The sequence below is a fragment of the Anolis sagrei genome, chromosome X (genome assembly GCF_037176765.1).
Source record: "Anolis sagrei isolate rAnoSag1 chromosome X, rAnoSag1.mat, whole genome shotgun sequence".
NCBI lineage: Eukaryota > Metazoa > Chordata > Lepidosauria > Squamata > Dactyloidae > Anolis > Anolis sagrei.
This window is the reverse complement of record NC_090034.1, coordinates 66,770,211-66,795,170: the sequence shown is the minus strand read 5'-3', so window position 1 is coordinate 66,795,170 and position 24,960 is coordinate 66,770,211. Positions and strand designations below refer to the sequence as shown.

General features: G+C 43.7%; 1 protein-coding gene across 1 annotated transcript in view; it reads right to left on the bottom strand.

The window, feature by feature from the left end:
* The window catches only part of COL9A2 (collagen type IX alpha 2 chain), a 71,264-nt gene extending 47,621 nt beyond the window's left edge, over positions 1–23,643 (bottom strand). The window contains exons 1-9 of the mRNA XM_067460743.1: positions 23,473–23,643; positions 17,403–17,477; positions 11,827–11,862; positions 8,867–8,929; positions 7,053–7,106; positions 5,892–5,927; positions 4,691–4,714; positions 3,330–3,383; positions 369–422 (exon numbers count right to left, since the gene is read on the bottom strand). Of these exons, the coding sequence (XP_067316844.1) occupies positions 369–422; positions 3,330–3,383; positions 4,691–4,714; positions 5,892–5,927; positions 7,053–7,106; positions 8,867–8,929; positions 11,827–11,862; positions 17,403–17,477; positions 23,473–23,544 (468 nt within the window). The 5' untranslated portion in view covers positions 23,545–23,643. The remainder of the gene's footprint in view (positions 1–368; positions 423–3,329; positions 3,384–4,690; positions 4,715–5,891; positions 5,928–7,052; positions 7,107–8,866; positions 8,930–11,826; positions 11,863–17,402; positions 17,478–23,472) is intronic.
* Between the last annotated feature and the right edge of the window lie 1,317 nt (positions 23,644–24,960).

The following is a 24,960-nucleotide window of genomic DNA, read 5'->3' as shown; positions in this document are numbered from 1 at the left end:
CAAAACACAGTGATATATCCAGCTTTGGAAAGAAATGTCCATATTACCTTTAATTCTTAACAGTAGGGAAAAGAGCTAAGGGTCAGACAGGGCTCTCAATTTGAAAAAAGCAGAATTTCACACTTTGAAACAGGTCAATTTGTTGAGAGTTAGATCACAATGAGGCTTCAAAACATCTTTCACAAGTCTTTATCTTTGTATATTCATGGAGTTAAGTTGCATTATAGGCTTTGCAATCAACATCTGTTAGAAAAGTGCTACTCCTAACTTTGGTTGCTATTTCTAACAATACTTTACATTACAATTCCAACTGTACTCTACCTTATGAGTGTTTTGTCTAAAGGATCTTTCGATGTAACAAAACTTACCGGCTTCCCAGGAGGTCCAGGAGGCCCCCGTGGCCCATCAGGTCCACGTATCCCCTGCAAAAAGAGAAACCCCAAGTGCATGTCAGTTGCCTTGATCATGACCAGGATACACCAAAAGACCATTCAGAATCCACTGTTTCAACACTGATGCTGCCGGAATCCCTACCAAAGGGAGAGACCGTCAACAGAGATCATGGCCTGATTTCAATCAGTTAGTTCCAACTAGAGCAGACCCACTGAATCAATGTATTTGATGTAACACAATTTTTGTTCCTCAGTTATAAATATAATTTCATAATTGGTTATATCATAAAAACATGGGGAAAGTTTATTAAACTGCAAAAAAATATGTTCTTGCGAATGGGACATCTTGCAGCACATTTTGCTCTAGTTTTTCAATGAATATATCCTCGAATTTCAGTCAATTCAACCTAGTTTGTAGCAGCCACAAAAACAAAGTTTCTGGAGTATAACAATTACCATATATACTCGAGTATAAGCTGATCCGAATATAAGACGAGGCATCTAATTTTGCCACAAAACCTGGAAAACGTATAGACTTGAATAAAAGCCTAGGGTGGGAAATGCAGCTTCTCCTCTTTTCTTGGCACAGCAACCCAGCTCGGTTGCTGTGCCAAAAGTAGAGGCTGTGCACCTTCCTCTCCTTCTCTCTCAGCACAGAGACCCAGCTAGGTTGCTGTGCTGAGACGGAAGAAGAGGAAGGCATGCAGCTTCTCCTCTCGGCACAGCAACCCAGCTGGGTTGCTGTGTGGAGAGGAGAAGCTAGCCCACGCTAGGCCCGGCCCAACAGTAAGGTGTGTGGCTGATGAGCCATGCAACTTCCTCTCCTCTCCTCTTGGCATAACGACCCAGCTGAGTTGCTGTACCAAGAAGAGAGGCTGTACACCTTTTTCTCCTCTTCTCTCGACACAGAGACCCAACTGGATTGCTGTGCTGAGAGGGAAGAAGAGGAAGGCATACAACTTCTCACCTTTCCTCTCAGTACAGCAATCCAGCTTGGTTGCTGTGCCAAGAGTAGAGGCCAGATCCAGCCTGGCAATAGATTGCGTGGCTGATGAACTATGCACCTTCCTCTCCTCCCCTCTCGGAACAGCGCCCCAGGTGAGTTGCTGTGTTAAGAGGAGAAGAAAGGCTGCATGCCTTCCTCTCCCCTCTCTCAGCACAGCGACCCAGTTGAGTTGCTGTGCCAAAAGCAGAGGAGGCATGTAGCTGGTAGAAGCCCTGCAAAGGGGCTTCTTTCAGCCCAATGCCTTCCCTCCAGAACCCTCACTTAGGGGACCTTTTTCAGCATTAAAAAAACGTGTACAGAAAAACTCGACTTATATTCGAGTATATATGGTACTTTCAAAGTAAGTACCACACTTTCAAACCAAGAACATAATTTTTTCAAATTTTGTTACATAGTATAATTGACACAGATCAATCCTTTGGTTAAATGGGCCAGCTGTAATGGGACTAAGCAATGAAAGGATGTCCTCTTGAGGAGAGGGCAAGCTTGTTTTCTGCTGCTCTGGAGACTAGGACATGGAGCAATTTATTCAAATTGCAGGAAAAGTTATTCCACATAAACATTAGATGCATTTCCTTATACTAAGAGCTGTTTGGCAGTGGAATATTCTGACTCATTCAGAGTGGATGGCTATCAGTTGGAAGTGCTCTAATTGTGTGCTTCTCCGTGGCAGAGTGTTGGACTGGATGGTACTTATGGTCAGGACCAAAGCTGGGGGGGGGGGGGGAGTTAAGGGTTCTACCTCCCCACCCCCCCACCCCAAAACCTGGTTTACTCGTGAATTTTAACTGGTTAACCAATTTATGAGTAAACCAGGTTTCTTTTATAACCTGACACATTTCAGGACAGGGTTGAACTTTTAACACACACACACACAAACACACACACACCCGGCCATGGCCCTCCTTGTGGTCTCTTTCAACTCTATGAGTCGATGAATAGCATTCAGACACATATGTATTTGTTGGCCTCTGTATCCATAGGAACAGTACCCATGGTTTCTTCTACCCATGCATGATATGATTCAACCAGAATTTGACCATACATTCCAGCTGTAGTACTTACTAAGACATACAGAAGTGATCTCTCTAAGCACTTCCTAGATCCTCCAGCATGACTATGGAGACCTCCATGGGCCCTGGTGACTTTTCAGCAGAAGATGATACTGGTCCACATCTGACTACAGAAATGGTTCTCAACCTGTGGGTCCCCAGGTGTTTTGGCCTACAACTCCCAGAAATCCCAGCCAGTTTACCAGTTGTTAGGATTTCTGGGAGTTGAAGGCCAAAACATCTGGGGACCCACAGGTTGAGAACCATTGGACTACAGAGACATAACCAGGCCTTCCCTGGTTTCCTTCATTCCAACAGCCATGACATGACCATGGAGGGCTGAAGTCACCAAAAGATATGTCCAAAGGACTGATGGAGACATGTAAAATAGATGTTTTGAATTATTGTGAGTTTTCCGGGCTGTAGAAATTATGCCCCGTAACACAGGATACTGGTTATTAAAATGCAATTAAATGGTCATGTTAAAGCACAACAGCATTAAAACCCATTTTTTTAAGTACGAACATTGGGAAAAGTATAGTCTTTTCAGCAGCAGACAATTTTCCACTTTAATTAAAAATCAAGTCTTTGTCTTCTGCCACAAAAGCTGCAAAAGCAACAGGAAAGAGACCAGCCTCGTCTCCTGCTCAGCCTTGGACTTTGCAGATGAGGAGCAGCCACCAAGAAAATCAAGTCCCATGAACAAAAGCCAACCAGACTATATGAGTCTTTCTCCGGCTCTGGGAGAGGGATTGCCTTCTTGGCTACACCTTCAAGGAATGAGCATGTTGCTCTGCCTGCAACCTCCCAATTTTGGGAGGCAGTTGCCTCAGGCTCACTTTGCCCAATGACAATGACTAGTCCTGCTGCTTCCCTTACCTTGGGTCCCAAAGCCCCAATTTCTCCTGGAAGTCCAACTTGACCTGGAGGGCCCTGAGGAGGGAAAACACAGGGAAAGGAAACAAGGTTATTTCATCTATTCATACACATTAAATGCACACAAAAAAAAAACCCAAAACAAAACACACAATGTGTGTGTGCTAGTCACAACTTCTCACTTCATTTCAATTTCAATCAGCAATGCTGAACTGCATAGAAATAATACAGTTTTGACACTACCTGAATTACAATGGTTCATCCTATGGAATACTGGAAGCTGTAGTTTGGTGAAGCACCAGCATCGCTTGGCCGAGACGACTAAATGCCAGGTAAAACTACAGCTCCATTGAACCACTGCAGCCAAAGTGGTGTCAACCCGGCAGCCAAAGTCTGAGTGTCAGCTGCATTAAGATCACTTCTGAGCACAAGGTCATGAGTTCGAAACCAGCCCAGGTTGGAGTGAGCTTCCGACCAATTGTGTAGCTTGTTGTCGACCTTTGCAACCCGAAAGACAGTTGCATCTGTCAAGTAGGAAAATTAGGTACCACCTATGTGTGGGGAGGCTAATTTAACAAAATTTACGAGGCCATAAAAAAGACTCCAGCAAAGCACTCCAGCAAAACGCATGCAGGGAATACGGAAATACTTCATCAGTGTCACAGATGGACGATGAAAGCGACAGCTCCCCTGGCGGCCAGAAAAAGTCTGTCTCTATCTGTTGTGTGTCTTGGCATTGAATGTTTGCCATATATGTATACATTGTAATCCGCCCTGAGTCTCCTGTGGGGTGAGAAGGGTGGAATATAAATACTGTAAATAAATACATACATACATAAATAAAATTCTGGAGTATAGATACAGCCTTAGAATTTGGAAAAGTGGCTTTGCTTAGGCTATACCTCCCCAAAATGCCTCCTCTGATCATGACAGATTAAGCATAGTGGGAGCTGTTCTCCAAAAAGGAAACCTCTCTAAGCTCTAGCCTGCCTTGTGGCAATGATTGCGAGGAGAAAGGAAAGACAACAGGCCCTCTCTAACCGACAGCAAAGAAATCTGTTGTGTTTGGCTGCAAGACTTTAGTGACCCTCTCCTTAAACTATCAAAGCAGCACAAATGTGTGTACCAACCAGCAGTGTGAGAAAGAGAGAGAGGTCATCTAGAAATATTGCTGGCTTTGCATTTTAACTTCCTGGCTAACAGCCAGGAGAGTAAATTCTAAGCAGGTCAGCAAAACTCTGGGCAATAACAACGTACAGAGCCAGATGACTGCCAGCAACTCTCAAAATCCTCTGGCATAGGAAGAGGCCATTTTCCTATCACCTGTTACAAGTATAACCCAATTTCCCATTGATGGTACTTACAGGAGTTCCTGGAAGGGAAGGCCCCTGAAACGAAAAAAGCAAGAGTGGATAAGAAGTCCTGGATGAGGAATCAAGTGCTTGAAATGTCAAGGCTTTGGCAGAGGCATCTCAGCAAAGAAAGGGGGCTCTTATAATCCATTATTATTATTATTATTATTATTATTATTATTATTATTATTATTAGATACACAACAAAATTAGTGCACAGCAAACAAGATCATTATGCTGGCTTTTGTATTTGATCACACATCGGACACTTCCCAAATGTCTAGGACTGTGTGATGTATTGGCAAGTAACTAATGCAGATCCAAGTAGGGTGGCCTTTTGCAGCTGACAGATGGTAATTTTGTCAGCGCTGATTGTTTTTAAGTGCAGGCCAAGGTTTTTAGGCACTGCACCCAGTGTGCCAATCACCACTGGGACCCCCTTTACTGGCTTGTGCCAGAGTCTTTGCAGTTCGATCTTTAAATCCTCATATTGTGTAAGCTTTTCCAGTTGCTTCTCATCAGTCCCGCTGTTGCCTAGGATTGCAACATCGAGGATCCATACTTTTTCCCCACAATTGTGAGGTTAGGAGTATTGTGCTCCAATAATAAACATAATCATAATAATGGCAGATTATGTGAAAGGCAGTCAGGAACCAACATTGAAGGCTGAGAGAAGACATAATGGTCATGTATAAAGATGTGAGGGGAAGTCATAGGGAGGAGGAAGCAAGTTTGTTTTCTGCTGCCCTGGAGACTAGGACGCAGAATTATGGCTTCAAATTGCAGAAAAGGACAACTTCCTGTCTGTGAGAGCTGTCACCAGTGTGGTGAAGGCTTTTAAACAGAGATTGGATGGCCATCTATCAGGAGTGCTTTGAATGCAATTTTCCTGCTTCTTGGCAGGGGATTGGACTGGATGGCTCCACCACCCCAGTAAATCACACTTAAAGATAAGAGTGCCCATCTACACTGCCATATAAAATCCAGATTTTCTGCTTTGGATTATATGAGTCTACACTACGCTATAATCCAATTCAAAGCAGATAATCTAGATTTTATGGGGCAGTGTAGAAGGGGCCTGTGGGAGCAGAAAGCTAAGGCCCATCACACGACATTTCATTTATTGCATAAAAAGGGTCACTGTGTACAAACCAGATACATTCTTCTGGTATGTTTTCTTGACAGAAGTGTGCAACAAGGAACAGATACTTACTGGGAGACCTGGTGGTCCTACAAGTCCGGGTTGGCCCTGTGTCAATGCAAAAGGGAAGAGAAGTTCAGGTCAGGACCAGAAGTAAGCTAATGTCATTCATTCATTCAGCTGAGAGTGTGTGACTCAGCCAAGATCACCCAGTAGGTTTTCATAGTTGAGTAGAGATTTGAAGCCTCATCTTCAGAGTCGGAGCCCAACACTCAAACCACGACACTACTCTCTCTCTCTACTTTTCTGGAAATTACATTCTGAAAGGGATTGTGGCGCAGCTGGCTGAGTGTCAGCTGCATTAATATCACTCTGACCAAAAGGTCATGAGTTCGAAACCAGCCCGGGTTGGAGTGGGCTTCTGACCAATTGTGTAGCCTGTTGTCAACCTTTGCAACCCGAAAGACAATTGCATCTGTTAAGTAGGAAAATTAGGTACCACCTTAAAGTGTGGGGAGGCTACATTAACTGATTTATGAGGCCATAAAGAAGACTCCAGCAAAGCATTCCAGCGGGGAACCATGCGGGGAATGCGAAAGTGCTTCAACAGCGTCGCAGATGGACGATGAAAGCGACAGCTCCCCTGGCGGCCAGAAAAAGTTAAATAGCCTCTGTGTATGTCTGTATATGTTTGTATGTCAAAAAATAGTCATTGAATGTTTGCCATATATGTGTACACTGTAATCCGCCCTGAGTCCCCTGCGGGGTGACAATTGCATCTGTTAAGTAGGAAAATTAGGTACCACCTTGTGTGGGGATGCTAAATTAACTAATTTATGAGGCCATAAAAAAGACTCCAGCAAAGTACTCCAGCAAAGTACTCCAGCAAAAGCATGCGGGGAATGTGGAAGTACTTCATCAGTGTCGCAGATGGACGATGAAAGCGACAGCTCCCTTGGCTGTGTATGTCTGTATACGTTGTATGTCAAATTCGCATTGAATGTTTGCCATATATGTGTACACTGTAATCCGCCCTGAGTCCCCTGTGGGGTGAGAAGGGCGGAATATAAATAATATAAATAAAATAAAGAAAGAAAGAAAGAATAGCCATTTCTAAGATCTGCCTCTGAGTCTATAAGCTTCAGTTACTGCAGTCTTCAAAATGCTCCCCACCTAATGTGCCATCACTTGAGCTTTGGAAATGAGATCAAGCAAGGAAAGAAAAACACTTACTTTGACTCCCAGTCTTCCAGATGGGCCCAGTTCTCCTTTTGCCCCCGTTAGACCCTAGAAAAGAAAGGAGAGAATCCCAGCATCATCTTGAGGAACACGGACCTGTTCCTGCAGAAACAATCCGATGCTACAAGACGTGGAACACAAGCTCTGGAGTTTTCACAGAATGCCTTCACAATACCATAGTCTTCCACTGAGCTCAAAGAAGTGGGTTATATAAGAGAAGTAAGTCATATAAAGGGTGTGTCTATACGATAAAATTAATAGTGATGATGACCAGGGATAATATCTGGCACAGAGAAAGACAGCTGGGATGCAAATGAGTTTCGAGAATATGTCTGAGGTCCAACACTGCACTTGCATTGCATAAAACTATGCTCATGCAGTTCTGTGGTTTTGCAATCCCAATTAATCTTCTGTCATACCCAGGGAAATCAGGCTGGTCCCCACACTATCCTACTTCCATAGGGATTTGAAAACTTGGATGTAAACTAGCCCCAATGGTCCACAACTAATGACACAGCACTGCACTTTCATCTGATGCCTGTGTTCCTTAGATACAATTTGCACTATCCCATTCCCCTGTCTTGTCTACAGTTTGGCTATGTCTTACGGCAGTTGCCACCATAGGTTATTGGGCATTGTTCTAAATTTTTAAATTGTTGTTTTCATATGCTACCAACCGTCCCCTGCCACACATTGCTGTGGCCAAGTTTGATGATTTGGAAAATAAACTAATGAGAAGGCATGATCATCAAGTTTGCAGACGAGACCAAATTGAGAGGGATAGCCAATACTCCAGAGGACAGGAGCAGAATTCAAAATGATCTTGACAGATTAGAGAGATGGGCCAAAACTAACAAAATGAAGTTCAACAGTGACAAATGCAAGATACTCCACTTTGGCAGGAAAAACAAAATGCAAAGATACAGAATGGGGGATGCCTGTCTCGAGAGCAGTACGTGTGAAAAAGATCTTGGAGTCCTCGTGGACAACAAGTTAAACATGAGCCAACAATGTGATGTGGTGGCAAAAAAAGCCAATGGGATTTTGGCCTGCATCAATAGGAGCATAATGTCTAGATCTAGGAAAGTAATGCTACCCCTCTATTTGCTTTGGTTAGACCACACCTGGAATATTGTGTCCAATTCTGAGCGCCACAATTCAAAAGAGATATTGACAAGCTGGAATGTGTCCAGAGGAGGGCAACTAAAATGATCAAAGGACTGGAGAACAAGCCCTATGAGGAGCGGCTTAAGGAGCTGGGCATGTTTAGCCTGAAGAAGAGAAGGCTGAGAGGAGATATGATAGCCATGTATAAATATGTGAGAGGAAGCCACAGGAGGGAGCAAGCTTGTTTTCTGCTTCCTTGGAGACTAGGACGCGGAACAATGGCTTCAAACTACAAGAAAGGAGATTCCATCTGAACATGAGGAAGAACTTCCTGACTGTGAGAGCCGTTCAGCAGTGGAACTCTCTGCCCCAGAGTGTGGTGGAGGCTCCTTCTTTGGAAGCTTTTAAACAGAGGCTGGCTGGCCATCTGTCAGGGGTGATTTGAATGCAATATTCCTGCTTTTTGGCAGGGAGTTGGATTGGATGGCCCATGAGGTCTCTTCCAACTCTTTGATTCTATGATTCTATGAATGTGTTGGTTTCTAATATATGTAATAAAGCAAATTGGCATTGTCGGAATTCCATTCAACAAACATGGTTTCTGGACCCACTAAAGTTGCCCATCCCAGTTTTAAATGTTGGCCCACATGAGCATAGAACAGAATAAAAAAGAAAGAGAACTACTACTGCATTGTACTTACATCAATCCCAGGTTTCCCCGGAGGGCCATCTGGACCTGGAAGGCCTGGTTCTCCTTTGGTTCCCTGTTTACAAAGAAATATTTGAAGGGAAAAGATAAGGTATTTTATTTTAGAAAGCAATGGGAGAATAGGAAATTATCATAATAGTGGAATAGGATGCCTAGAGCCCCCGGTGGCACAATGGGTTAACCCCTTGTGTTAGAAGGACTACCGACTGACAGATCAGCAGTTTGGATCCGGAGAGAGAGGGTGAGCTCCAGCTCCTCATGCAGGGACATGAGAGAAGCCTCCTATAAGGATGGTAAAACATCAAACATCTGGGCGTCCCCTGGGCAACATCCTTGCAGACAGTCAATTCTCTCACACCAGAAGCGACTTGCAGTTTCTCAAGTCGCTCCTGACACAAAAAAAGTAGGATGCCTGCTTTGTGTCGGGCTGTTTGCAGTGGCAGCGGGTGGCAATCTGGTCAATCAATCCACTCCAGGTTAACTTTAAGGGAGGTATCCAAAGTGCTGAATGTTAGGACTGGCACTCTATATTGTGGTAGTGGATTTCTATTCTAGAGGTATGGGTGGGTAAGTGCTCCATAGTCAGTAAGACATAAGATATACTGTAAGACTGCATCAGTGCCCCTCTCGAGCTCACCTTAAGAGCCATCAACCTCATCATGAAACAAAGGCCTCCTTTTCATGACTGGGGCACAAGAAAGATAACATTTCCACTTTATCCAACTAGCAACATGATGTCACAAGGACTTGCGAGAGTAGCTTCTCATTATCACAGACTCGCTTATTAGTGGGACATGGGGCCATTCTCCTTAAACCCTGTCCTCCATCAAATGGACCTCCTTCACCCAATGTAACTTCTGACCATTAAGGTGGGCTCTGGGGTTCAAGTAGGAATGATTTCTTAGTTAATGTAGGGTAGAGACCAGACATGGGCAAATTTGATTCTCCAGGTGTTTTGGACTCCAACTCCCACAATTCGAATTAGTCTCCTGGCTGTTAGGAATTGTGGGAGTTGAAGTCCAAAACACCTGGAGGGGCAAAGTTTGCCCATGCCTGGTATAGACTATCTGCAGGTTTTTCAGATTCTTCTTTTAAAGTTCAGACTAAAATCCAAAGTAGATTCACCACCCTAATAATATTTATTTTATTTATTTATTTGCTTTATTTTTATACCGCATTTTTCAGCCTAATTCGGCGACTCAATGCGGTTTACAATACAATTTATATAACAATAACAATTAGTTAAAACACAACATACACGACAGACAATACAAAGCAACACAACATAGTCATCAACGCCTCAGTAAAAAATCAGATTCCGTTCTCATAATCCTTCTACCGTTCCTTTGTTCATTTATACCGTCTTCATGAGTTCAGTTGCATTGTTAGCCGAACGCTTGTTCATAGAGCCACGTCTTGACCTTCCTCCGGAACGCCAGCAACGAAGGGGCCTGCCTGATGTCTACGGGTAGGGCATTCCATAGCTGAGGGGCCACCACCGAGAAGGCCCTGTCCCTCGTCCCCGCCAGCCGCGCCTGTGACGCAGGCGGGACCGAGAGCAGGGCCTCCCCGGACGATCTTAACGCCCTCGTCGGTTCATAGGAGGAGATGCGTTCGGAGAGGTAAGTGGGGCCGGAACCGTTTAGGGCTTTGTAGGCTAAAGCCAGCACCTTGAATTGTGCCCGGTAGCAAATTGGCAGCCAGTGGAGCTGGCTCAACAGCGGAGTGGTGTGCTCCCTGAGTGCCGCTCCCGTTAGCAACCTGGCTGGAAATAACCTCCCCACCCCCTCACCCCCCACCCCCCCAATTGATGATTACTGGCTTGACTCTGAAGGAGCTGGGGGAGGTGATGGCTGACAGGGAGCTCTGGTGTGGGCTGGTCCATGAGGTCACAAAGAGTCGGAAGCGACTGAATGAATGAACAACAATTGATGATGAAGACATGCTTAGAACAATGCCAGAGTGCTGACATCTCACCTGCAGCTCAGGTGGCATCTACATTGTAGAATTAATGAGGCTTGAATCCCTCGAACTGCCATGGCTCAATGCTATGGAATCATGGGAGTTTTGTAAGAACTTCAGCCAAAGAGTGCTAAAGTTTTGCCAAATTATAACCCCAGAATTCTATAGCATTGATTCCCCCTAAAATGGCTTTGCCGTGGCCTGAATAATATTGGGCTGGGATTAGAAACAGCAAAATTTGTCCCCTGTAACATCTGGATGTCAAATGAAAGCCAAGGAGTCCATCCATGTCCCACTGGTGTCACTTTTCCCCATCCCTTTTCTTGCTGCCTCACTTTTTGCCCATTCAAAATCCACCCTTGAAATGCAAAGCAAACCTTCCTTGCTAATCCAAAACGCAGCCCAGAAACACCATGTTATCCCATTCCTTCTGAAAACAACCCAAATGCTCCCTGAACTGTTGGAGCATGTTAATGTATGTGTATCAATTGTAAAATAATATGCATGAAGCTGATTGGTCGGGCAAGGCCCGGGGAGATGGCTGAGCCTGGAACTTTTGGATACTGTTACATTTTTGTTCAGGCTTGAGCTATGCAAATGCAGAAAGAGATGAAGAGAGAAGCAGAGACCGAGTTTGGAGTGTGCTCTTGCTTCATGAGCTGCTGGAAGGAGTTTAACTACATGGACAAAGAAAGACCATTTTAAATCTCTCATAAAAGGACATTATGCGAGTCGATGCAACTGATCACAGGATTGTAAATATGTTGTTCTGAACTACGAAGAGTAAACTACTTGTTCTTTACTGTTCATCTGTGTGGCATATTTTCTTTCTCTGGCAAAGCAGTGTGTGGGCTGATGAAATGTGAACTATGCATTATTTTTATTTCGTCACATGAAATAACTATATTTTCTACACTAGGTGACCCCTAAGCTTGAAAATGCAGACCTTGAAGGGCCGGGGGGGGGGGGGGGCAGTGTTAGGATACTTACAGGGCTTCCCGCTGCACCTGGTGGACCTTTATCTCCCTACAAAACAAAGAATACACATTATTATTATTATAGTAGTAGTAGTATCAGCAGCAGCAGTAGCAGTAACAGTAGTAGTAGAATTTATCTGCTGACTTTCTTTTGCATCCCCCTCCCACCGCGCCCCCCCCCCCCATGACCCATTGGCGACTTACAAAATTATAACCAGAGATTAAAAGCTTTACTAATAACCCTATGTAGTGGTTTACATATGAATGTGTGCAAGAAGTAAAGACAAAATGTCATATTCCACTGACCAGCTCCAATAAGGTCCTGGAATTCCCATTCAGATCCAAGTACATAATGTTGCATTGCTCCACCTTTATATGCAAAATGGCTGGCAAAGTTGGCATTTCTTTGGACTACAAAAGCTATAATCCCCTGACAGCCTGGGGATTCTGGGTGTTGTGGTCTAGAAAGTGAATTTTGCTGTTGTGTTATTAAATTCATAGTGTCATCATGGGTCAACAGATAAGACACATCCACACACATACACATTGCTGGATACAAGGTAAGGAAACCATATCTCAATAACTGTTCCTAATTGTAGATTTCTTTGGAGTTGGAAATACATAATGCATATACATAATGAGATACGTTAGAAATGGGATCCAAGTTCTAAACAGAAATGCATTGATGTTCCATATACCATATATACTCAATATAAGCAAAGGCAACTAATTTTACCACAAAAAAATGGGGAAAAGGATTGGGTGGGAAATACAACAGCTACTGGTAAATTTCAAAATAAAAATAAATTTCAAAATAAAAATAGATAAATTTCAAAATAAAAATAGATGCCAATAAAATTACATTAATTGAGGCATCAGTAGGTTAAATGTTTTTCAATATTTACATAAAAACTGTAATTTAAGATAAGACTGTCCAGCTCTGATTAAAACATTATTCTAACCTCCTTCAATGTAAATGTGCTCATGTATCCTTCCAATAATAATAGAGTACAATAATAAATGCAATAATAATAATAATAATAATAGAGAAAAATAATGGAAATGTAATAATAACAGTAATAATGGAGTAAAATAATACATGTAATATTTATTTATTTATTTATTTATTTATTTAGAACTTTTATATACCGGTCTTTTCGACCTCCGGAGAGGGACTCAGGCCAGTTTACAACAAAGATTCATAAACAACAGTTTTAAAACATCACATCCCATAATACAGTAATACATATAATACATTAAAAGCAATCATATAATTACATAAGGCCAAGTCGTCAAAATGAAATCACAATTCATCACCATCTGTCCGTGTGGTCAAGAGTTATTGACTCACTCATCAAATGCTAAATTCCAGAGCCAAGTTTTCACCAGCTTTCTAAAAGTCAGGAGAGAAGGGGCAGTTCTAATCTCCAGTGGGAGAGAGTTCCAGAGCCGAGGGGCCACCACCGAGAAGGCCCTGTCCCTCGTCCCCACCATGGTGTGAGGGTGGTGGGACTGAAAGCAGGACCCCTCCAGAAGATCTTAACAACCTTGATGGTTCATAGAGGAGAATCCGTTCGGACAGGTAAACTGGGCTGGAGTCGTTTAGGGATTTATAGGTCAACACCAGCACTTTGAATTGTGCTCGGAAGCTAATTGGCAGCCAGTGGAGCTGGCGCAACAGAGGAGTAGTATGCTCCCTGTACCCTGCCCCCGTTAGTAATCTGGCTGCCGCTCGTTGGACTAATTGCAGCTTCCGGGCAGTCTTCAGAGGCAACCCCACGTAGAGAGCGTTGCACTAGTCTATACGGGATGTAACCAGAGCGTGGACCACCGTGGCCAAGCCAGACTTCCCAAGGTTCGGGCGCAGCTGGCGCACAAGTTTTAATTGTGCAAAAGCTCCCCTGACCACCGCCAAGACCTGGGGTTCCAGGCTCAGCGATGAGTCCAGGATCACTCTCAAACTGTGAACCTGCGCCTTCAGGGGGAGTGTAACCCTGCCAAGCACAGGCTGTAACCCTATGCCCTGTTCAGCCTTTCGACTGACCAGGAGGACCTCTGTCTTGTCTGGATTTAGTTTCAATCTGTCGGCCCTCATCCAGTCCGGTACAGCGGCCAAGCACCGGTTCACGACTTGAACCGCCTCCTTAGTAGCAGGTGGGAAGGAGTAACAGAGTTGGACATCATCTGCGTACAGATGACACCGAACCCCGAAACTCTGGATGTTCTCTCCCAATGGCTTCATGTATATGTTAAACAACATAGGGGACAGTACTGAACCCTGCAGGACTCCACAGTACAATGACTGTGGGGTCGAGCAGGAGTCCCCTAGCAACACCTTCTGGGAGCGACCCTCGAGGAAGGACTGGAGCCACTGCAAAGCGAGGCCCATTCCAGCGAGGTGTCCCAGAAGGATACCGTGGTCAACGGTATCGAAGGCCGCTGAGAGGTCCAGCAGAACCAACAGGGACACACTCCCCCTGTCCAGTTCCCGGCGAAGATCATCCACTAAGGCGACCAAGGCTGTCTCAGTACCATGTCCTGCCCTAAAGCCAGACTGCGCCAGATCCAGATAATCCGTGTCTACCAAGAAATCCTGGAGTTGCGAGGCCACCACACGTTCCAGGACTTTGCCCAAATAGGGGAGATTGGAAACTGGCCGATAGTTGACGAATTGGGTGGGGTCCAGTGATGGCTTTTTCAACAGCGGTTTTATAACAGCTTGTTTTAAGCTGGCTGGAATGTTGCCTTCCCGAAGGGAGGCATTAACCACCACCTTTACCCACCCTGCCAAACCCCCTCTGGCTTCCTTTATCAGCCAGGATGGGCAGGGGTCTAGGATGCATGTGGTGGGCCTCCACATCCTCGAGTTGAACAGATTGAAACAAATCCATCAAAAGTGGACAAGCAATAATAAATAGAATAAAATAATAAATCTAATAATAACAGCAATAACAAAGTAAAAAATGTAATTATAATAAGAAAGTAAAATAATAAAAATAATAATAACAGAGTAAAATAATAAATAACTTTGACTCGAGTATATGCCGAAGGAGACTTTTTCAGCCTTAAAAAGGGCTGAAAAACTAGGCTTATACTCGCGTATCTACAGTTTATCTTAGCCTGAAGAGAACTGTATGCACAATATTATTAACAATCGTGTGCATAAAACGTTTTTCAATGCTGAACCGTCAGAAAGCAAATGTTTCGCCATCTCAGACAGATATCTGTAGTATTTTAGATTTGAGCACTTGAGTATTCAACCTACCATATATACTCATGTATACGTTGACCTCATGTATAAATCAAGGGCAGGTTTGGGGGGCATTCCATATAGACAGGAAAGCAGCAATGCTTCCTTTTTGTATATATAAACATTGAGGTATAGTACTCACACACTGACCCATGGATAAGTTCATCCAAGTTTTGGGGATTGATTTTTTAAAATTTAAATTCCTAGACTTATACATGAATATACAGACAGTCCCCAAGTTATGAACAAGATAGGTTCTGTAGGTTTGTTCTTAAGTTGAATTTGTATGTAAGTCGAAACTGGTAAATAAATAAATATTATATACTTACACACATACTTTGGGTAGCATAGGGAAGGGTTAACTTATTTATTATTATTTATTTATTTACTTCATTTATATACCGCTTTTCTCAGCCCTCAGGTGACTCAAAGCGGTTAACAACAGCAAAATTCAATGCAAAACATCATAAAACGATTATGGGACAGTTAAAACAATAGCATCATCAACAATTATTATTATTATTTATTTATTATTATTTATTATTTGCATTTGTTAACCGCCACTCTCAGCCCGAAGGCGACTCGTGGCGGTGTACAGAACACAGAACATAAAGACAACAGTTACAGTAAATCAGGATAACACACATCTTACTAACACACAGCTAATTAAACTAAAAATCCGCTTCGTCTTGTTTGGGTCATAATCAATCTCGTCGTCATAGTCCATTCCGGTAGTTATTCCAAAACATAGCACTTAATTGAAGGCCTTTTCGAAGAGCCAGGTTTTTAGGCCCTTACGGAAGGCCATGAGGGAGGGCGCCTGTCTAATTTCAGCAGGGAGGGAGTTCCACAGCCGGGGGGCCACCACCGAGAAGGCCCGCTCTCTAGTCCCCGCCAAGCGTGCCTGTGAGGCAGGCGGGACCGAGAGAAGGGCCTCCCCGGATGATCTCAAGGTCCTCGTGGGCTGGTAGGCCGAGATGCGGTACTCAAGGTATTTTGGGCCGGAACCGTTTAGGGCTTTGTAGGTTAGCACCAGCACCTTGAATTGGGCCCGGTAGCTGATCGGCAGCCAGTGGAGCTGGGACAGCAAGGGCGTTGTGCGCTCCCTGCGTCCCGCTCCGGTTAACAACATGGCTGCCGCGCGCTGGACTAGCTGGAGCTTCCGGGCCGTCTTCAAGGGCAGCCCCACGTAGAGAGCGTTGCAGTAGTCGAAGCGGGATGTGACCAAAGCGTGTACCACCGTGGCCAAGTCAGACTTCCCAAGATACGGGCGCAGCTGGCGCACGAGCCGAAGCTGTGCAAATGCTCCCCTGGTCACCGCTGAAACCTGGGGATCCAGGCTCAGCGATGAGTCCAGGGTCACACCCAAGCTGAACCAATTAAACATCAATATAACAATCTTTAGCGTTTCATCAGAATCCAATCTCATCATCCGTTAATCCGTGTTCCTATATTCATTACACTGCTTAATCGAATACTTGTTCGAACAAACAGGTCTTCACTTTCCTCCGAAACGCCAATAGGGAGGGGGCCGATCTCATAACTGTAGGGAGGACGTTCCACAGGCGAGGGGCCACCACTGAGAAGGCCCTGTCTCTCGTTCCCGCCAGGCGCGCCTGTGATGCAGGCGTGACTGAGAGCAGGGCCTCCCCAGATTATCTTAATGTCCTAATTGGTTCATAGGAGGAGATGCGTTCGGAGAGGTAAGTAGGGCCAGAACCATTTAGGGCTTTATAGGGAGTTGTATGCTCCCTGAGTGCCGCTCCTATTAGTAACCTGGCTGCTGAGCGTTGGACGATTTGAAGCTTCCGAGCAGTCTTCAAAGGCAACCCCACGTAGAGAGCATTGCAGTAGTCTATATGGGATGTAACCAGAGCGTGGACTACCGTGGCCAAGTCAGACTTCCCAAGGTACGGGCGCAGCTGGCGCACAAGTTTTAACTCTGCAAATGCTCCCCTGGTCACCGCTGAAACCTGAGGTTCCAGGCTCAGCAATGAGTCCAAGATCACACCCAATCTGCGAACCTGCGTCTTCTTCAGAGGAGATCCCTTTTCCCCATGATAATAATTCTTTCAGGAGAGAATTTCCCTTTCAAGGGTTAGCCTCTCACTTCCTGTTGTCTCATTCCCATTCTTAACTATGAGCCGTTTGTAAGTCGGATGTCTGTAATTTGTAATTAGGATATATCTTCTTTTCTTAGAGCCACACTGCAATATTCAGATGACTCTCCAGCTCCCCCTAGGCTCTTTGTATGCTACTGCAGCCTTGGGTACAATGCCCCCCTTTGTACCCAATACCTCTCCCCCAGTTTTCTCCAGGTTGAAGCCTTGTTTACTTACGTCGATGCCGTCGGCTCCTGGAATGCCGGGCGGACCTGGGGGCCCCCTCGGTCCAGGTTCTCCTGGTGGACCTTGCTATGAAAAGCAAAGGAAAAGGGAAATTATTGCAGTAGCCATAGAATGCTGAAAATCCAGGGCTAGTGTTGCTGCCTTGGGTTTGCTCACAATCACAACAATGAGCAAAAAGAAAACTATAGTCCTCTTAGTTCTTGTGGGTTTTTTCGGGCTATATGGCCATGTTCTAGAGGCATTTCTCCTGACGTTTCTCCTGCATCTATGGCAAGCATCCTCCACCTCTGAGGATGCTTGCCATAGATGCAGGCGAAACGTCAGGAGAAATGCCTCTAGAACATGGCCATGTAGCCCGAAAAAACCCACAAGAACTGAGTGATTCCAGCCATGAAAGCCTTCGACATTATTGTCCTCTTGTTGCCATCCACTTCCCTACAGACCTGGATTGCCCAATTGCAAAATATTTCATTAAAAAACAAGATAAAGACAACAGTGAAAGCCAACTCATGAATCCTTCACAACCGATTTCTTATAAAACCTCACTTAATCTTCCATTCCATGATTCCTATTGCATTGGAATATTATTATTATTATGTTTATGTTTATTATGTTTGTTTATACAAAGGAGACTCAAAGCAGGAGATATAAATCAACGTAGGCTTATCTCTCCATAGTACTAAACCATGATAGTACAAGTGATACCAAACTGCATTCACTCAACAGTGTAGATCAGTGGTTTTCAACCTTCCTAATACTATGACCCCTTAATACAGCTCCTCATGTTGTGGTGCCCCCAATCATAAAATTATTTTCGTTGCTACTTCATAACTGTAATTTTGCTATTGTTATGTAAATATCTGATATGCAGGATGTATTTTCATTCGCTGGACCAAATTTGGCACAAATACCTGATACGTCCAAATTTGAATACTGGTGGGCTTGGGGGGGGGGGGGGTGGTTTTGTCATTTGGGAGTTGTAGTTGCTGGGATTTATAGTTCACCTACAAAGAGCATTCTGTACTCCACCACCAATGGAATTGAACCAAACTTGGCATACAGAACTCCCATGACCAATGGAAAATACTGGAAGGGTGGGCATTGACCTTGGGATTTGGAGTTGTAGTTCACCTACATCCAGAGAGCACTGTGGACTCAAACAATGATGGATTTGGACCAAACTTGACAGGAATACTCAATATGCCCAAATGTGAACACTGGTGGAGTTCGGAGAAAATAGACCGTGACATTTGGGAGTTGTAGTTGCTGGGGGTTTACAGTTTACCTAAAATCGAAGAGCATTCTGAACTCCACTAACGATAGAATTGGGCCAAACTTCCCACACAGAATGACCTAGCTTATGATTTCAGATAGCGTGGTTTTATAGTGATGGTAATGTTTTTAACCTATGATAGAACTGGGCCAAACTTCCCACACACAGAACCCCCATAACCAACAGAAAATACTGTGTTTTCTGATGGTCTTTGGTGACCCCCCCCCCAAGGGTCCCAACCCTTAGGTTGAGAAATGCTGGTGTAGATTCACCTTAAGAGCGACATACTCAAGTGGGTTTTAGACAGGGATAATCGGTGGCGTTCATGTCAAACTTCCCACACAGAACCCCCATGACCAACAGAAAATACTGTGTTTTCTGATGGTCTTTGGTGACCCCTCTGACACCCTGCTTGTGACCCCTCCCCAGGGTCCCAACCCTTAGGCTGAGAAATGCTAGTGTAGATGCACCTTAAGAGTGACATGCTCAAGTGGGTTTTAGACAGGGATAACCAGTGGCGTTCATGTCTGTGAACCAGTGAATCCATTCCGAAACTTAAGAGAGTTCAAAATGGTTTCATCACCTTGGATAGTTCCTTTACAGTTCAGACTAAAGCCCAGAGTGGACTCACCAACCTATGGCCTTGCAAGTGGCCAGCCCTAACTAGTTTCCTTTGAAGTCCTAAACATTTGATGCTGTTGAAGATAAGTGTTCTTGTTCACTTGATTTTGTATCAAAAGATTCACATACATAAATAATCACTTGATCTCCCTGGGTGCATCTACATTGTAAAATTAATGCAGTTTGATCCCACTTGAACTACTACAACTTAATGCAATGGAATCATAGGAACTGTAATTTGGTGAGACCCCAGCCGTCTTTGGCAGAGTGGGCTGGAAACCTTGCCAAATGAAGCTCCCCTCATTGCATAGCATTGAGCCATTGCAATTAAAGCGGTGTCAAACTGCATTAATTCTACAAGGTAGATGCACCCTCTCTCTCTTTCTGCCTGAATCAAGGGCTCTATAGAAATAATCAAGTCTTCCCAACTTAACCAACCTTCGTGAAACAAGGAGCTACTATGAGAACATAGATTCTTTTCTATATATTTATAGCACCTGGATTGACTCAACCTATGGGACCGAGTCTGTCCCAGCAAACAACCCAGAGTGCATTTCAGGTGACAGATGGATGCCAATGTGGTCCAGCAAATGCAGGAGAAATGTCTGTGAAACCTGGGAATACAATCCCTGCTCTGTGAAGGAACTCTTGCTATTGACCGACTTCAACTTATGAAGGAGAGACCTCCAGGTCACCTGTTCTCACCAGCCCTGCTCAGGTCTTGCAGGCTCAAATATTCCCATCTGCAAAATGAGTGGAACTGGGATACATTCTAAAACAATGCAGTTGTGATCCTCATAATCTTTCTGCAGAAATTAATAAGGAGCAACTGATGGGTTGAAAAAGAACGCTGAGAAGTTAGGACGTCTGTGAGGACAGTCCTACCTAAACTTTGGCACAAAGTCAATGGGTTGCATTTAGTCAAGCATTATGAGACTGATTTTCTTTGCTCCGCTATCTCAATCCTTAGAAGGCAAGCTCCTAGGGGAGTGGTTCTCAACCTTCCTAATGCCGCAACCCCTTAATGTTGTGGTGACCCCCAACCATAAAATTATTTTTGTTGCTACTTCATAACTGTCATTTTGCTACTGTTATGAATCATAATGTAAATATCTGATATGCATTATGTATTTTCATTCACTGGACCAAATTTGGCACAAATACCCAATATGCCCAATTTAAAAATGGGGCAGATTGATTTTGTCATTTGGGAGTTGTAGTTGCTGGGATTTATAGTTCACCTCCAATCAAAGAGTATTCTGAACTCCACCAGTGATGGAATTGAACCAAACTTGGCACACAGAACTCCCATGACCAACACAAAATACTGGAAGGATTTGGTGGGCATTGGCCTTGAGTTTTGGAGCTGTAGTTCACCTACATCCAGACAGCACTGTGGCCTCAAACATTGATGGATCAGGACCAAACTTGACAGAAATATTCAATAAGCCTAAATGTGAACACTGGTGGAGTTTGAGGAAAATAGACTTTGACATTTGAGAGTTGTAGTTGCTGGAATTTATAGTTTGCCTACAATCACAGAGCATCCTGAACCACACTGATGATAGAATTGGGCCAATCTTCCCATACAGAACCCCTATGACCAACAGAAAATACTGTGTTTTCTGATGGCCTTTGGCGACCCCTCTGACGCCCCCTCATCACCCCCCAGAGGTCTCGACCCCCAGGTTGATGAACGCTGTTATACATCCTTGTTTCGTTAGGGAATGCATTATATAGGATTAGATTGAACAAAAATACCAGACAGAAACATGGAATTAAAATTCAAAAAGTCCAGTTGCCTTTCAGAAAGGTTTGGTGCCTGTGGTCTTGCTTCCTCCCCTCCTGTTTTCTTTCAGGATTATATTTCAGCATCTGGAACATTTGTGAATAAAAGGTATACCTTTACTAACACTACTGGATTTATAAAATAGCCATTTTGAAGCCGCTGCAGACGGGGAATGCCTGCTGGTTGTTGATGAATGAATAGACCCCTTTGTACTTTGGGAAAGCTGCAAGGTTTCTTTGTGTTTTGTTCTTGAACTCCCAAAGATTGGGAAACATTTCTTTTTGGGACTGCATATCCAAGAATCCCCATATGGCATCTACAATACTACTCTGAATGAGAGATTACATATGTTCTAGCCTGTAAAAATGACAATTTTCCAAGCTCCAAGTCCTCTTTTCGAACAAATGTTCAGTTGTAGGTGGAACTGCATTGATACAGAAGCAGAAGATATTATTCCCAAGATATATGTAGTATAATTTATGCAGTTCGATATCACTTTAATTGCCAAGGTTCAATGCGATGGAATATTAATGTTGTAGATTGGTGAAGCATCAACGCTCTTTGGAAGAAGGAGAAAGACTATGGAAAACGACAACTTCCAAGACTCCATAGCATTGAGCCAGGGCAGTTAAAGTGGTGTCAGAGTGTGTTAATTCTACAATGTAGATGCATCTGTAAACATCTGGGATCTTTGGTTTTAAGTACTTTAAATAAATGCATTTTATCCTGCAATAATTTTGTAATGGTCCTGCTTGGTTCATGCCATTTTATAGGGTAGGGAGTTAGATATTGCTGCCGACTTCCACTTATCCACCACCAACTTTTTTTTCTGTTCTAATAATAATAATAATAATAATAATGGTAAATATTATTTGCTACCCACTTTTGTTACCCATTGTTTGAAGTGGGATACAAGAACATTAAAATGCACACAAAACCAAAATGGAATGGAATGCATTACATGCTTAACACAACTCATTGTGATCCATGGAATCACCTGGAAGGACCTTTCATCCTTCTAAAGCAGCGTTTCTCAACCTGGAAGTCAGGATCCCTGGGGGGGGGGGGGGGGGGGTTGCGAGGGGAGTGTTAGAGGGGCCGCCAAAGACCATCAGAAAACAAAGTATTTTCTGTTCATCATGGGGATACTGTGTGGGAAGTTTGACCCAATTCTATCATTGGTGGGAATCAGAATGCTCTTTGATCGTGGGTGAACTATAAATCCCAGCAACTACAACTCCAAAATTTCTCCACACTCCACCAGTGTACACATTTGGGTATATTGAGTATCCATGCCAATTTTGGTCCTGATCCATCATTGTTTGAGTCCACAGTGCTCTCTAGATGTAGGTGAACTACAACTCCAAAACTCAAGGTCAATGGCCACAAAACCCTTCCAGTTTTTTCTCTTGGTCATGAGAGTTCTGTGTGCTCAATTCCATCATTGGTGGAGTTCAGAATGCTCTTTGATTGTAGGTGAATTATAAATCCCAGCAACTACAACTCCAAAATGTCAAGGTCTAATTTCTCCATACTCCACCAGTGTACACATTTGGGTATATTGAATATTCATGCCAATTTTGGTCCTGATCCATCATTGCTTGAGTCCACAGTGCTCTCTAGATGTAGGTAAACTACAACTCCAAAATTCAAGGTCAATGCCCACCAAACCCTTCCAGTTTTTTCTCTTGGTCATGAGAGTTCTGTGTGCTCAATTTCATCATTGGTGGAGTTCAAAATGCTCTTTGATTGTAGGTGAATTATAAATCCCAGCAACTACAACTCCCGAAAATCAACCCCCCCCCCCAACCCCACCAGTATTCAAATTTGGGCACAATGGATATTTGTGCCAAATTTTGTCCAATGAATAAAAATCCATCCTGCATATCAGATATTTACATTACGATCCATAACCGTAGCAAAATTACAGTTATGAAGTAGCCACGAAAATAATGTTATGGTTGTGGGTCACCACAACATGAGGGACTGCATTAAGGGATCGCGGCATTAGGAAGGTTGAGAAACACTGGTAAAAAGCTTAGGGATGGCAAAGTTCCTCAAACTCCAAACCCTTCCATAACTCTAGAACCAATTTCCTAGAGCAATTTTTGGGGGTGCAATTGGAAATGCAGAAGCTTCACACTGAACAAAAGGAAAATTAATTTGACACCAGGGGCCCTCTGCACCTTAGCAAGAAAAGGGAACTCTTAAGACACATTATTCAAGGAGGATTTACCTGCATTGGATCTCATAAGGAGACCCAGCACTGATTTCTAAGCTCTCCCAGGTACATCCCAATCAAAAGACCTTCATTTCTAACCCATCACAAAAGATGTATCATATTTTCAAGTAGAATAATATTAAAGAAATGCACTTACAAACTGAGCCAGAGAGATGGAGACGATTTGGAGGAGGAGGCAGAACTTGAGAGTATCCCAAAAGCTAGCCATAGTGAGAGGCTGTCAGACTAGCTTGGATGACCAAGGTTTTGCAGGAACAAATCCACAGGAATGGAGAGAGAGAGAAGAGGAGGAGGAAGAAGAGGAGGAGGAGAGAAGGTGGGTCATGAATATTCAGGAAAGGAGGAGGAAAGGAAGGGACTGGGAGTCTCCCTCTGCCACCCACAAAGTCAAAGGCAGGGAAGGAGGCAGCTCAAAGGGGCAATTCATATCCACCAGGTCAATGGGGCATTATGCTTGGCACCAGCCCTCTTGCAAAGGGGGAACCAGCGGATGCAGAAATATATGGAACAGGCAAGCCTATGACACGATGAATCTCTTTGATCCTCAGGGCAAAGGAGGAATCTCAGAGGGACAGCGCTGCCTTGAAAAGGGTGTATGTGTACATCAGTTTGTTATATAAATAAATATTATAATAATGGCTGTTTCAAGGGTTGTAAATGCTCCATTTTCCATAAATATAAGTTTAATTCTATGTTAATGTTTATAGTCTTTAGGTTTTACATTGTGTTCTATTGGTTTTTAAACCGCTTTGAGTCTCCCTAGGGGTGAGAAAGGCAGTATATGAATACTGTAAATAAATAATAATAATAATTTACTGCTGTTTGCTGCTTTGAGTCTCTTTCAGAGAAAAAACAGTATATTATGAAGAAGAAGATGAAAGAGGAAGAGGAAGAAGAGGAGGAGGAAGAAGAGGAGGAAGAAAAAAAGGGGGAAGAGAAAGAACAAGAAGAGGAGGAAGAAGAAGAGGAGGAGGAAAAGGAAGAGGAAGAAGAAAAGAAGGAAGAATAATAAGAGGAAGAAGAAAAGGAAGAAGAGGAGGAAGAAGAGGAGGAGGAAGAAGAGGAGGAGGAAGGAGGAGGAAGAGGAAGAGGAGGAGGAAGAAGAAGAGGAGGAAGAGTAAAAAAAGGAAGAGGAGAAGAAGAGGAGGAGGAAGAAGAATAATAAGAGGAAGAAGAGGAAGAAGAAGAAGAGGAAGAAGAGGAGGAAGAAGAGGAGGAGGAAGAGGAGGAGGAAGAAGAGGAGGAGGAGGAAGAAGAAGAGTAAAAAAGGAAGAGAAGAGGAGGAGGAGAAAAAGAAAGAAGAGGAACAGGAGTGTGCCGTCGTGCTTGGGGGCTATTAGTCTTAATGAAGGAGGGATGGATGTGGCACCTTTCCCCCAAGGGATTGCTTCTTGCCCTCCTTTAGGAAACTGGAACTCCCAAAAACCCAAAACGCTGTAAATAACTCAAGATAAGTTTTATTTATCACAACGTCATTTCTTCAAAGCAATGAGCTGGAAAACTTTAGAGGGGTGAAGGAAAACATACGTTACAGTCTCAATTTGTCCTGGGTCCAAGGGGTTTGAAGCTGAGAAGCCTCACCAAGTTTCCTCCTTCCTCAATGGCTGTGAATGCCAGAGCAAAC